Raw genomic sequence first — 15,093 nt, forward strand, 5'->3', positions numbered from 1 at the left:
GTTTGTGGCCTTCTTCTAGAACCGCCTGCGTTGGTTCGTAATCGAGGCATACGTCTCATTCAAAACATGCCAAGTTGGTAGCTCTAGATGTTCGTCCAATGTCCAATGAAATTATAGAAGAAATTGACCCACTTAGACATGAGGAAAGTAAGGAAACAAGACTTCCATTTTTCTACAAAATATTTCAAATCAGCTTGATTTTGTATGAAATGATACTACCTGATAAAAAATAAGCTTGTTTGATAGTTTTGACATTGTGCAGGTACAAAGAACAATTTGAGTGTAAAACATTCGGAAATTGACCTAAATTATCCCCTTTCGAACCTCAGGTCATTCATAACAACAAGAGCGTCCAGAAAGGTTATTCGAATGGGTGTAATGTCTTATCAACTTGTGAGAGGGGGTTATTCATGTGTTTGTAACACTTTATAAATAGAAAGCTATGAAGGATAGAGCGTTATTCATGGCGAAAACACACGTTTCCCGGCGCCCGCGCTGTACACACTGAGTGACCCCAATGGCCTGCCCGGAACGTCCGACGTAATCAGTTTCTGATAAGATTCACATCTCAGCACAGACGCAGGACAAGAGTTTCAACATTTTTACATAAAATCCACACATAAAAGTGTTTTTGGTTTTCCTTTACTTTCCCTCCCGTCTCACACTTAGCTACCAGTTGTCCATTTACTACTATATATTGATGCGCTGAACACGAATATCAACTTTATTTCCATCGCTAATTAATATTTTTTAAAAAGATTTGATTGTTCTTAATTGAGCTATATCACACTAATGTGACTATATAATGCCTAACCACGTAGTAATTTGCGCGCTTTGGACCAATCGGGGAGGTTTCAGGGAGTCCTGCCCCCCTGGGATAAGAAAAAATCTGGGGGGCTACAGTTTAACCTGTACTTTGACATTTTACTGTTATTAGGTTTGAAATTTTCTTGAAAATCATTGATTTGCGACAGTTTTGGTGGCTTTATGTGTGATCTGCCGCGAACAATTAGTACTGCAGTTTGACCCCCAAAGCAGTGCTTCTGTGTGCTGGAGTGAAAGTAAAAATTTGCCGTGTTTTTGAATGGATGTACAAGGTGTTGAGCCCAAAAAACAAATTTGAAAAAAAATTCCAAACTGGCCCAAAAGTACAGATTTCTCGGATTTCGTTATTTTGACGGACGCCTGATTTCACCAAAATGCCTCACATATGATGATATAGGAATATAGGCCTAAATAGTAAAGTGAAATTCACTTTTTAAAAGTATCTTCATGTGCAGGAGAAATTCCTGGTACTGGCGTTGGTTTAGATTTGCCGTTCTGCTACCATGTTGGTTTGTTTCAGCAACTTGATAACCCCTTGAACATTTTAAGATATCAACTCGATAAGCTAAGAAGCAAATTAATGTCGTTTACAGTGTTACAGGTATCGATATTGCAAAAATAGACAGACGAACACAAGAACGCCCATCGCCCAAAATTTCAGCACCGCCCATCTGGAAGGTCACGATAGGCCTAGCCTGTGTAAACAAACGGGAAAGCAAATTTAAACCAGTGCCAAATTCCTGTTAGGCCCACTACAATGATCAATCAGTTCAACGCAATTCAACTCCAGGCCTGATCCTAAGGCACAGAGTACAGTACAGGACCTGTGCACCCGAGTCTGAGCTCTTGGGAGGGACAAACATTAGGGCTGGTGTTATAATCCTTTAGATTTATTCAACCACACCTAGTCTTTAGGCGTGCATTCATCAGTGTGCGGAGAGGATGCACCGATTTTTTTCTCATACATCATGCACAGTATAGGCCTGGGCTCAAACTCGAGTCTATTTGTGAGGCATCAGGGTGAAATCAGGTGCTCGGCACTCGTCAAAATAATGAAATCAAAGAAATTGGCATATTTATGACCGTTGGGCAATTTTTTTCTAATTTTCTTTTTTTGTGCTCAAAAACACCTTTTATATTCATTTTAAAACCTATTTCTGTGTTGAATTTACTTAAAAACATCGAAAGGCACAAAAAATGTCTATTTTCTTTTTCCAAGGACTCTCAAGCAGTTACCCAACTTTGGCGGCCATTTTCTCGCTAATTTCACCTCTGAAACCAGACGACTCTGACCTCCTTTAATCGCAAATATTTCGGCTTCTATTCTAAATATACTGATACTTTATCACCAAGAGCAAGGCAAATGAATAGGCTTTTAAATGATACCAATAACTCCATGTACCGAAAAATTGACGAGCGCCTGATTCCACCACGTCGCGACACATTTGTTAAATTTAAACAGTTTTGAGAGTGAGTAGGCTATCTTTACAAGTCGATAAAGTTATTAGGTCTATCCTTTGAGCCCTTGTAAAATTACCTGTATGCCTAGCCACCGGTAGGCTACAGTGGTGAGCGAGGCCCGTCTGGGACCAAAGAGGCCCGGAAAACAGTTAGCTACACAGGAGGTCATTGATTATTTTGTTGTCTTTCTGAATTAGATTCTGGTAATGACAAGGACTACCCTGATGGGACGGAATGTAATTTTGCCGATGAATATGAATGTGAATCACTCAGAAGCTCAGGCAGAGGGGCACGGTAGCTGCTGGGGGTCAGGGATCAAAGGGTTTTTAATTGCATTTTATTATATTGCCCGTTTTCATCTCAATGAGATACATTGTATGTAGAAATTCTTTCCCTATAAAATAAATCATTTTAAGATCATACATATAAGTTTACCTCATACTGGGAGTGGCTTCCTTTTGTTTCAACAGCACCATTTTGAAGTTTGATCTTGTACTCACCCACAGACTTTTCCTCCACCAAAATAATTTAATTTGGGTGCACTTTTTGAAAGGAAGAATGTGGGTTGACTTGTTTAATCTACATTTTGAATTGAGTGATGATGAGAGTGAATTGATCTAATTCTTATTTCCTTTTGCTTCCTTTACTTTTAAACCTTCAGAGTTTTTTCAAAGGGCCATCTTGGGATCCACAGGTCATCTTTGTCTGTGTCTGTCTGTCCTTCTGTCCGCCTGTCTTGTCTGTTTTCTTTTTGAAAGAAATGTTGAAACTCGTACTAGAATGTGAAGCTAAGCTGTTCCTCCTTTCGTCATGTTTTGTTAAAGTTTAATTTAACCACTGTGATCAGCTTAAAAAACTCAGATAACCCCCTACCTGTGTTAATCAAAAATTGAATGACTGCTTTTGATACCAGATGTATTGTTTTAAGTTTGGGGTGTAGTTCCTTTCATGATTCATTAATGGGTTGTTTTTTTGTGTTTTTGTTTGTTAAAGAAAAAATATGATGGTTTTTATTGGTATGGGTCCCAGTGATGATCTTATTTATAATTATAATGTTACTCATGTGGCTTTCACTTTTACAGGAAAGTACCAATAAAGGTACTACCCAGAGTATATAGTCCGTAGCACAGAAAAATGATGGAGAAAGTGAATTTGGAGTCAAAAGAGAAGTTGAATCATCAAAATCCTGCAATGGCAAACTCATCTTTGTTCAGTGATCCAGGTAATGTTCTGTCATCATGCTGTGTTCCAGTATGCAGAATCAAGGACACTCATTGACTCATTGGATTTTTGTTGTTGTTCATCATCAGCCCTGTGCAAGCTCTTTTTTATTGTCCAACTCCTCTTCTGGCATCAACACTACTATTCTTTCCTCTCTGTCTTTTTCACAATTTTCTGTGTTACATTTGACAACATTCGTTGTCTTGCAGCACCTCTTTTTGGTTTCAGCAATTACGGAGGCAGACTTTCAGTTGTGGGAAGGTAGGGATTTTCAGCTGTGCTCTGCAGCTCTAAATGAGCACTCAGCTGTTGTTTGGCATGTATTGAAGTATTTGATTGATTGCTTTGAACACCTTTAGCTAACATGGTGCCAAGAAGAAAGTCCCATGGGGAACTGAGATGGTAATTTGGATTGAACAGCCTGGGCTCTGTAGGAATTGGAAAGATGTACATCACCTGTTGCAGTAAACTGTCGATGTGGGTGGCTGGTGGTTGTGCTGGTGTGGTTTGCTCCTTCTTTCCTATCAAACATCTATTGTCCATATCTCCCCTTCTTTCCTGTGTATGTTACTCTCTTGTAACACTTCTAATCTGTGGCTCTTTTTGACCTATTTGCATTATAAGTGCCATAAAACTTACACATTTTGTCCATTATCTGTACCGCCCTTGTCACTGTCTTCTCACTGTATCACTTTCCTCCTCTTCCTTCCTTTCGTTCTTTCACCATCTTTGTCTTGTAAGTTCGATTCCAACAACTAGAAGATATTTTATTGAATATTTCCTGTCTTTTTTGCCAGTTTGTATCCCTTGCAACCAACATTGTTGGCCCTGATAGACACAAGGCCAAAGCTACTTGCTTGCTACCTCAACCTTCTCATCCTCTAGCTCCTCCTTTACTTTCCATATATGTGTTTAGTGTGCTTCAGATGATTGGAAGGTGATACTGGAAGATCTGACTTCTTTTTTTGCATTTTTTTGTTTCCACCTGTGCTGTCAGTGTCTCTGTTTTTCTTACCTCAGTAGGACCATTATTGTGAAATTTTGCTTCACTGTAGCTCAAATGAATGGACAAACAGCTTCTTTCAATTTTGTTCCCCTTTCTATCTCTATCTGTGTATCTTTGCCATACATATGAATATTTGTGATGGAGGAGGATGATTATCACTACACTAAGAAAGGTTGTCTGCAGAATGAAATTTGTTGGTCACAAGTCTTGTTATGACATAAATTAGATATTACGTTTAGAAGACTGCTAGTTTTTAATGGAAATGTATTTGTATATTAAATCCTCCGAACCTAATGGTCAGGAATTATTCGTTTTCAGTGCAGTTTCATTTGATATTTAGTGCGATAGTGTCATGCAAGTGACACCAAGTGAAGTCTTTTGGTTTTGACATTTTATTTTGCCAGTTTGTCGTAAGATGTTTTGTTCCTACTACACCCTTTTCCTTTTTCTATTGCCACATTAAAAATAAAAATATGTTGCTTTTGAAGACAGCAATATTTATTAATTTATAATAAGAGTGTGACGCAACATTTGATTAAAAATCTTTTGCAGATTGTGCTGTTGTGGAGAATCAAGAGGAGAGTGATGCGAAAGAGGCGAAAGACGGTGAGCCGGAAGAACCTGTTGACAGTGAAAGTGTCAAGGGTATATTTGGTTGGGAGACAATCGATGGAACAAGTATTCCTTATATTCTTCGGAAAGGGAAGAAGTTTGTTTCAGTCAGAATTGTTGAACGCAAACTCCTGAGCAAATATCCAAACACCTTTCCTGATGAGTTGGGGAAAAAAGACCCTTTGATTAGCTATTTCATCACTGAAGCGGAAGCCACTCTGCTGAATGAAATCAACACAGCTCATTGCGATTACGAGTATGGTCGCAATCCTTTCACAGTCAAAGACCTGATTGTGAATTTGAGTGAATTTGGAGAATTCTTCAAGATAGTGAAGAAGACTTTTCCTGCCGATATTTTAGCTAAAATCAGTCATGAGAGTTCAGAGGTGGTGACGTCTGAGGTCAAACCTGATTTGTCTGAGTTCTGTGGATGGATTCAAATCAACAACACAGTGTCTCCTTACATACTGAGGATGGAAGCAGGTGCCCAAATGAAAATGGTTCCAATGCATGTGATCATATATGCTGCTGGACTTCTTAGTAACTCTAATGTGGAAGGCCTGTCAGCATCTGTGCGAGAGTGTACCATGCTCAACGAGACCTGCAAAGCAGCCGGAGTTAGTTTCACATTTGGGAAAAATACCAAACTTCTTCCTTTGAAGGAGGTTCTCCAAAGGTGTGAGGTTCAACTGTTTGACTTGCCTTTTAAGAATCCTCTTCAGTATGCTCGTTACCTTGACCCTCGGTCGGGTCACCCTTCGTCTTGTTTGTTACGCTGTCAGATGTCACAACCGGTCCCAATGGTGTCATCTCCTCCCTTGCCATCAACCCCTGTACAATCATCTGTTCCACATTCAAAAATGGAGATTATGGCCAATGCTATGGCGAGCGTTGTCAACCCATTTATGCCGGGACACCATGCCATGGGCCTGCCTTCAACTCAGATAGGTGGTGTCCCACGTTTTGTCGGTCCAGGTCATGTGCCAGTGAGACCAGGTGCTGACAGTACTATGGCTCATCAAAAACTTCACAGCCCACCAGATATGCCTCAGCCGTCAGAAGCCAGGGCCCTGGATATGGGCATGCAGAATGCATCTCGTTCATTTTGGAGCTCCATGTCGCAAGGGCCTCCTCCAGCCCACATGGGCAATGGCTCACGGCCTAGTATGACGCAGAAAAATCTACCATTGTCACCAGGACCTCAGTCGCCTTTGCCATATAAACCATTTAGTCTTCCTCCTTCCAGTCTATCTGCACATGTACTCATGAAAAGTTCTGCCCCGAGCGTTCAAGACTTTAACCATCCTATCTTTCACTCGTCCCCTTCAGGATCTGGACTGAGCTCTACCATGTCAAATATCAGGTACCCGCCTCCTAGGATAGGCTTGCCACAAGTTCCATCTCTTCTGGCATCCCATTCATTTGGTACCAATCAGTTTGACAGCTCTCTGTTTCAGAAACAGCTTGCTGATAACAACAACTCTCTATCTCAACCAAAGTCCAAAAGAAAAAGCAGCCAAGATTCACCATTGCATGCAGCAGAGAGCAGTAATATCTCCACACACAGTGCTCATTCTAACAGGTCGTCAGGCGGACAGGATAGGTCTGTTTATGACAGGCGTTCTTCCCAGTCATCATGGCCTGCCACGCCGTCAAGTAGCAATAACAGTGTAAATCGCATGAACCTGTCTTCGAGGATATCGGCTTGTCTCGTGAACGGCAAGAGCATCTCTTGCCTTCAGTTGAACTCTGGCTATAGAATCGGGAATTTCTGCCTGGTGGAAGCAGTGTCCAAGCTCTACTTTCCCAGTGTGCCTCTTGTGGAATTTGTAAAGGTCATTCAGGTGAGTATTAAGGACTATAGTCCATGTTTTTGTTTCTTTTATGAGTTGCATGAAGGAACTTGTGGGGTAGATTTTTATTTGTTTTTTGTTCTTTAAATCCCTTAGTCCTTTTTGCCTGCTGTAGTGAGTGAAAGTGTGTTGAAACGAAAGGATCGGAACTGGACACTCTCTGTGAAGTGTGCAGAGGCAGTCAAAAAGATTTAAGTCTGCCTATTATCAATGTCAAGGATGCCCTCAATTTCTTTGCAGGACATGGAGAAAATGAAAATTTTAGGGTGCTCTTACTTACAATTTCTGTGCATTTTTGACTTTGGTATTTAATCTCAATGACAAGCTCCCAGTTACTGCTATTGGAAGGTTACATAATTACTCTTTGAACGTCTTTAAAAAAATTGGTGGTCTTCGTTAATTTGACCATGACATTTATATTTTTAATCTATAAGGGTGTAAATATTAAAATGGGGATAATGTTGTGGTCAAATTGATTCTAAAGTAAGATGATAAAGATACACCCAAATTAATGATGAATTTAAAGTTGTTGATTTGAGATAGATCGCCTGTTCCTAATTGATACAATATTTGGAAATTATAATGAAATGGGTGTGAGACTGATCTTCTGGGTATTGTTTTGTGTACTTTTTATTTTATTTTGCGTAGGTTGATGGCACCTGAAAATGATGTACAGAGTGTGAGTTTGTACACTTCTGCTTTGAGGATCAGAGTCAGAGAAATCAGAGATGTGCTGTCGTGTTATGGTGGCACAATTTAAAAAATATACGTATATCATTTTACTGTATTTGAAGCCAAAAATAAAAGCTGCATATTACTTTTCTGGAAATTAAAGCTGATTTGACCCCAAAAAAGTTTTGTGCATAATGCAAAAAAGAACAAAACAAAAACAAAACAAGTCTGTGTTCTTTTGAAATGTTAATTTGTATAAATATATATTTTTTTAACAGATGGTTCTTCAGATTCAACTTTATGAATGTACTGATGAGGAAGAGGCAGCATTTGTCCAGTATTACAACCTACCAGTGAAGAAGTTGAAGTGCAACAAAATTGTTCGTGTGGATGACTTAGAGAAGTATTTCCCTCAGCTGAACTACATGTTCACCAAATGTGTTAATGACTTAAGTTCAGAATCATCAACAGTCGTCCACCATCCGGGGTCTCACTCATCGCTGGGTGGACCTCAGAAGAGGCCGATGAACACTCCACTAGGCGGGCCACCCATGAAGCAGAAATTAGAAAATGTTGTGCAGAAGCTGAACCATGAAAGACAGTCGTATGCAGCCGATCCTGCAAGTGGTAAGTATTAGAGTCACGACTGATTATCCACAGATTTTTATTTTGTGTACCACTGTAATTCTTTTACAGATATTATGCAGATGTGTGCAATTGTTCGTCTGGAAAACTGAGCTCAGCAGAGCAGCAAAAAAACAGACACGGAAGTCTTGTTTTTAATGAATGTAGTCCACCATACACCACCTCATTTTGCTCTCAGGGTCACTTTTAGAGACATGTGGAGCTCTGAACTTGATGTAAACTTGTCTTTTACTGTGCTGTATTGCTCTGAAATATTGTAGATCATTGCAGAAGTAAATTCTTTTAACAGTGTTTTATGACCCATAGACTGTTTCTATCACACTTCTTTTATCTAAACAAAAAATTGCAATGTTGTTTTTATCTTAAATTTTTTCCCCCCATACTTGGTGTAAGTTCCTGTATAATTCACTTTAGGAAAATTGTTGTTTCTTTTAGGTGAATGTACATTTATTGTCTCATTGGCTTTGGAAGCAAAAAATCCACTGGAGTGTCTTGCCTCGAACAACATTCAAAACACAAGAAATGAGATACTTAAATCGCACAGTTCTTTTTTGCCCTTAGAGTGACTATTGTTATTACATGTTTGACCACAACCTGTTGTTTTATGATGAAAATGTGTTAATTTTGTTTTTTTTAAGTTGTTTTTATTGCAAGTGAAAAACAACCCCAGAGATCATTGTTATTGTGATTGGAGTCTGAACTGGTACTGTTGACCTCTCACCCTGTTTCCATTTAGAAAAATTATTCCATTTCTGGGTAGTGGAAGTAATTTAAAGGATGATTTAGTTGGGTTTTTTTAATTAGTAAAGAGAAGTTCGTAGTTACAGTAACAGTTATTTAGTGCAGGTTTTTTCAAATGAGAAAATGGAAAGAGTAAACGGTTTAACCAACTTAGCAATACTTTTGACTCTGTTTTGTTTTTCTTTGAAAATATAAATATGGATAAGGTTTATCATGATTAATGAAAAGTTGAAGCGCATATATTCAATTGGGCAACATGGATAGAGTTGATATAACTTTTTTTTGTGTTGTTGTCAATGAGTAAAATATGCAGCTGTGTTTTTGTTTGGGTTTGTTTTTTAGTTTTTTTTACACCTTCTGTGTTTCTAGATTTCTTAAGCCATTATCGATTGTAAATAATTGTTTGTGTGGGAACAGTATAAGGCTTAAAGGCTATATTTCTTTTCAAGAGAGACTGTGACAACTGCTTAAGTCCATGACAAAATTCTCTAGTTATGCTCAGAAAAGAATGTTTTAGCTTGAACTTTCCACAGTGGGTGAAAGGTTCTGCTGCTAACAGTTCTGATTCCACAAATGCTTATATTTTAAGATTCTGCTTCTGCTTTAGAAGAGTTTAAAGCGTTCTTTTATCTTTTTTGTTTCAAATGATTTGTTTTTTTCGCCGTTGCTTTGCTTTCGATGCTTTCGTTAGTGTTTGCCTGGCTTTTTCACAAGTACAATTTTATGAATCGTTCCATGTTTTGAAGATGGTTTAAAGAATTTTTTCGTACTTATTTTGTTAACATTGTTTTTCCTGGTTTTAAGCCAGCTGTTTGGACCTAAAACTGTCCGCACGATGTATGCCATTTAATTATGAGTGTTTATAGAGAGTGAATCATAGAGGTCAAAAATGTTAATTTTATTTGAGGGTTTGCTGTTATGCCTCTGAAATTACTGTTGCACTAGCCGAGGCAGAAATCTGTTCCAGTAACATTGTAGGCCTACTGATAAACCTGCAGAAGGCAGAAATGCATCCTGATTGAAATATGAAACACTTGTTCGTTTTAAATTGAACCTGTCTAAAGGGAAATATATTTTGTTTCCATGTAGACTTTGAGAGCTCCGAGTCTCAATGAATGACTGACTTAAAGCGAAAGTTGGATGTTGTGTAAATATTTGATGTCAATGAGGGAGGCTGAAGGAGGACCTGGGTTAGCATAGTGAAGCAGAGTTTTTGTGTGCTCCCTTGCAATTCCCTTTGAATTAGGTGCATTTGTTTTTACAGTGCAGTAGAGAATTTTGCTTTGTTTTTTGTTTTTTAGATTTTTTGTTTATATAATTATTTGTCATCTCATGAAAGGATTTGTTCTTTGAAAAGTTCGTATTACAAAATTTTTAAAATATTGAATTCTTTTGCATTTGTTATTTCATACTTTGCTGTGTGTTAGATTTTTTCTTATTCTCCTTTTTCTTTTTTTGTCATAGGTTTAACTGGTTAAACTGTTAAACAGAATGTTGAATAGAAGTTCATTTAGATTTTATTTTTGAGCTGTTCCTTTTTTTCCCCCACATTTTTAAGAATGTCTTAAAATTTTTCCTCTTTCTCTGTCAGTGTCAGCACCAGATTTTTTTTTATTTGTCAAAAGCTGTCGAGGAATTGTTACAGTTAAGTTTTGGTTGATTTATTCTCTGCCCGATACCTACCTCTCCCCATGGATTGTTATCAACTGATCAACAGTTCAAGTTTGAAGGAAAAGAACACAAATTGCTGGATTCCTTAAGCAGCTCTGTCAGTCAGCTTTTGTCTGATTCCCTCTTATATGGCGCCTGTTGAGAAAGATATTACCACATAACAACTGTACACTATGATCTCATGAGGTGTAATGGTTTGAAACAGAATATGAAAAATGTGTCTGTTCTCTGCAGCAAGTGTTATTTTGGAGTGAAAGTCATCATTAAAGTTAAAGATCTAAGACAGAGCTTGTAAGAGAGTTCAATGTCCCAAAATATTGAATTGCCATCATGTAGTCAAAATGCAAAATTGTTATATATTAACAGGAGTAGCTTACTGGGGGGGGGGGGGGGGGGGGGGGAGAAAGAGACTTTGTTTATTTTTTGGTGTGTTCTGTCTTTCTCAACTTTGTCAAGGTGGTAATTAAAGAAGACTCTCTAAAGTTATGCTTTCTTTGCTATGTTCAATGTTGTTCATGAATTTGTTTGCCTTTGTGGGTCAGTTTTCAGAAATGCATCTGGTAAGCTTTTATCCAGTGCTTTTGGTCATTTTAAAACTAGATGTGAAAAGGCTTTTTAATGATTTGCAGCTGTGATTTCCTTTTTTATTTTTCTTTGTTCTGTATGCTAATTTTTTGTGTGTGTTTTTAGGGACATGCGTGATGAACGGATGTTTTTTATTCATACATTTGTCAGTTATCTTCTTTTTTATGTACTCAGTCGAGTGATATGTTGACACAACATACCACTGGTAATCATGTGTCTTTCATCTCGTCCATTTCAGAGGCGTCAAGACCTGGTCGTACGTCTGTGATTGTCATAGATGACTAATGTATGGACAAAAGAATGGCTGACCATGTCATACAGACGACTTTCATTGTAGTTGTTTTTTTTTGAGAAGACAGAATGAACGAGTGTCATTGTCACAAGAATCTGTCATTTTCAAATTTTTGGATCAAATTCTGTATGAAACCATGCCCCATGTGTCTATGTTTTTAGATTATTTTGATTATATGTCAGAGTATAAACTGTTTCTTACGGGCGGTCAAGACACTGTCAAGATTCTATGACCTCATATGGGTAAAATATATTCTGGCTGATCCTAAAATACTTTATAATATGGGTTGTACGGCTGTGTTTAAAATACAATTCGTTCACTGGGATACTTGTTAGGAACACAAGTAATTTATGAAAAAACGTTTGCATTTAGTTTAGCGTTTTGGCCAGTGGGGCCACTGACTGAATGTGTATAATAAAATTCAGAGTTTTATTAGAAGGGAAATGCTTACTTCCACATGGCATTGTCAACAAGATGGTCTCATACATTCCATGCAATGTTAACAATTTTAAAGAAAATTAACTTGCCAAATAATTACTGTTTACCTGCTAGTGGGTGGTTGGTGGATGCTCCAGATAAGTCTACTCCTTCTGCTTCATTTTAGTTTTGCTGAATTGTCATTATTTGTTTCTAGCCAAATGTGGCTGTTCTTATTCTAACTTGCCAAATCGAGAGCCCTATTTTTTGAAAATCCTACATATATTCATTTTCCAAAATTCTGTTATGCAAGTGTTTGTGTTTGGAGTTTTGAAACATGTTGTTGAACCTGTGTTTATAGAGAGCATTTGGCTGAGACAGCCATCCATTGTCAGGAAAAAAGTGATTGTCTTAGACAGGTAGACAACTTGGACAGTAACATTATAGGAAAAATGCAGGGGAGGAAGTGGAAAGTGGTCTTTTGTACTGGTGATTGTCGTGGACAGGTGGCTATTAGAGCAGATTTGACCGAACATGTAGTGGTTTACGGTGGCCTGAATTTTTAACTTAGTTAGCAGTCTGTCTTGCTTCCTGATATGAAAAACAGCATTGTGCTAATGAAAAAACCTTTACCACTTTCTATACCCTGAAATCATTCATGCTGACAGAAAAGTTCTTTTTTTTTTCTCTTCTCCTGCATCTGCTTGTCTTGAGAGTTTTTATAAATTACCATTGAATTCTACTGTCTTACTTTACCCGTTGTGGTTTTTTTAATCCTGACTGCCGCTTCCTACTTCTCTGCCATGCAAAGGTGCCCATCTCCACTGCTCAGTTGTTTCTCATCCAAACCTGTGACCTGTGACCTGTGACCTCCACTTGCGCTGACAAGCTTGGCCGTTTGTATAAAGGGTTGATATTTTGTTTTTTAGTAGGACTACAGTTCTACTTTGAATTTCCCAAGGAAATTGGTTGTCTTATCCTGCTTTGGGTTTTTAGAAAGAACTTTTCCCTCTTTGAAATTCAATATCAGGATTCCTTCAGGACTACATGCCATCTTTTTTAAGATAAAATAATGTCCGCTTAATGCTTGGAAGCAAGGAATATGCAGGGTCCCAGGCAAACAGGATCTTAGCAGAATTAATAGGGGGGGGGGGTGCATGGTGACTCATGGTTAGGCCCACAATCAGCAAAAAGATCTCCCCTTACTTTGAAATGATCTGACGTGATCCCTGGCTATCAAGAGGTCTTTTCAGTGATCAATTTCTTGTCAAAGTGGGCTAAAACGTATGGGGAGCAAAGAGTGGCTAACCTTTTTCGCCAAAAACAATGGCCTCTTAATTTAATGAGGTATGCCATTTTTCACTCGTGCAATTGTGGATATCAAGATCAAGGTCAATTGCATTGCTCCTCTCCTTCACCTGCCCAATAAAATGTATGGCTTTACATCTCTGACCCAGTTCCCCGCTCATGTCCTATCGCATTTTGTTGTGACCACACCAATTAAAATTTGTAGAACAAAAGGCAGGCTCACTGCCAACTGATGACCACATTCAGCAAAGTGTGCATGCCAGTCTGTCTAGCAAATTCAGTTTCAGAACTGAAAGAAAAATGTATTGTCAGGGAAACAAAGTACAGACAAATTCACAGTTCACAGATGAATTCACAGTTCGATGTGATCCTATCTGATTTGGCTTTGTCATCCTTCCCACCCACCCACCCAGCATGTGATGCAAGGTCAGGCTGTTGGTTCAAACGTGGGTGCGATGTTTGTGCGATGAGTTTACACCTCAGCCTGATCCCGTCTGGGGCAAAGATTGTACCCACTCACTGAGATTTACGGTGGGGATGTGGTCGCATTCACTCAGTAAATTATTATCTAAAATGCACAATCTTAGCCGAATATAGTCCTTTAGAGCCGGATCTTAAAGACAAATTTTGTGTCGTAAAAAATCTGTTTTCTTAAAACAGGGGGATCTTGTGAACTGGGATCATGAGTGGTGGGATCTTAGGCAGAGACTGCTGTAGTATCTTAGAGTATTTTTGTTTCACACTAACCAAGGCGTTTGAGGCAGTTTCCCTTCACCCAATGAACTACTTTCACTTTTGTCTCAAGCTTTTCGTTTGGTAGGGAATGTTGAGATTTGTGGTTTCATGTTCAGGCCTGATGTGTGGTTGTCTGCCAGTTGCCAGACTGCTATATTTATCAAAAGGGCAATGTATGTTGTTGTTGATGTTAATCCAGTGGCCTTTGAGCATGTGCCGTTTGGCCCAATGTCATGTTAAAAAAGTTAGAGGTCTTCGACATTTGATCTTTGCTGCAGTATAGGGTATTACTTGTAGGGATTGGAGGAAGAAGTTGCTGTCAGAGGTCCTGTAGTTTGGAAATGGCAGTGTATAAGAGATATAAATACCCCCTGCAGGAGAGAAATTAGGGCCTGTCTTGGTGAATGACAGAATTGGGTAGAAGTTCTAGCTCATTTAATGTTTACTCAAAGTGACACAATAGTCAGTTGAGTGTATCAACGTAATTATGTCAAAGAACCAAAGATTCTGAATCTCTTACGAATATGTTTTGTATGTTATTTAAATTCTCTTGGAGTTTTGTGCACTAGTGTTTTGTCTTTGGTTTTATAATTACAATACATTGGTGAAGAATAAGATTTCTTATAAGTTTGAGACATTATTTTTTGCCAGATTTTGCGAGTGTTTTCTTTTACACTTATTTCCTGTGTGTAACAAATAAAGCAAAGTCATACTCCCAATAAATTATTTCAGAGAATTATCACAGGGTTGTCAATTCGTAATAATAATTATTGTTAATTTTTTGTTACAGGACTCTGAATTATGGTCCTTTTTGTTTTTACTAAACATTTTACAGCAAAAACTGCTGTTTTGTGGCTTATTTATTTGGACAACTGTCAACTTTTGCGTGCGCACTGTCAAAAGAAAGTGTGCTTTAGTGGGTTGAAAAAAAGGAGTACACATGTACTGTTCTTAATTCTCATGTTTCGTACCATGTATATTTATTTTATTCACTATGGAGTTCACACATTTGACACTTACCATTGTCGAATGTAATTTTTGTTGTTGTT

General features: G+C 38.2%; 1 protein-coding gene across 1 annotated transcript in view; it reads left to right on the forward strand.

Moving 5' to 3' along the window:
- Window positions 1-14,783, forward strand: part of LOC101846802 — an 18,914-nt gene extending 4,131 nt beyond the window's left edge. The window contains exons 2-5 of the mRNA XM_005094446.3: window positions 3,369-3,508; window positions 5,066-6,969; window positions 7,929-8,277; window positions 11,531-14,783. Coding sequence (XP_005094503.1) covers window positions 3,421-3,508; window positions 5,066-6,969; window positions 7,929-8,277; window positions 11,531-11,577 — 2,388 coding nt within the window. The 5' untranslated portion in view covers window positions 3,369-3,420 and the 3' untranslated portion in view covers window positions 11,578-14,783. The remainder of the gene's footprint in view (window positions 1-3,368; window positions 3,509-5,065; window positions 6,970-7,928; window positions 8,278-11,530) is intronic.
- Window positions 14,784-15,093: the final 310 nt, after the last annotated feature.

This window comes from Aplysia californica, unplaced genomic scaffold (assembly GCF_000002075.1).
Source record: "Aplysia californica isolate F4 #8 unplaced genomic scaffold, AplCal3.0 scaffold00082, whole genome shotgun sequence".
NCBI classification, from domain to species: domain Eukaryota; kingdom Metazoa; phylum Mollusca; class Gastropoda; order Aplysiida; family Aplysiidae; genus Aplysia; species Aplysia californica.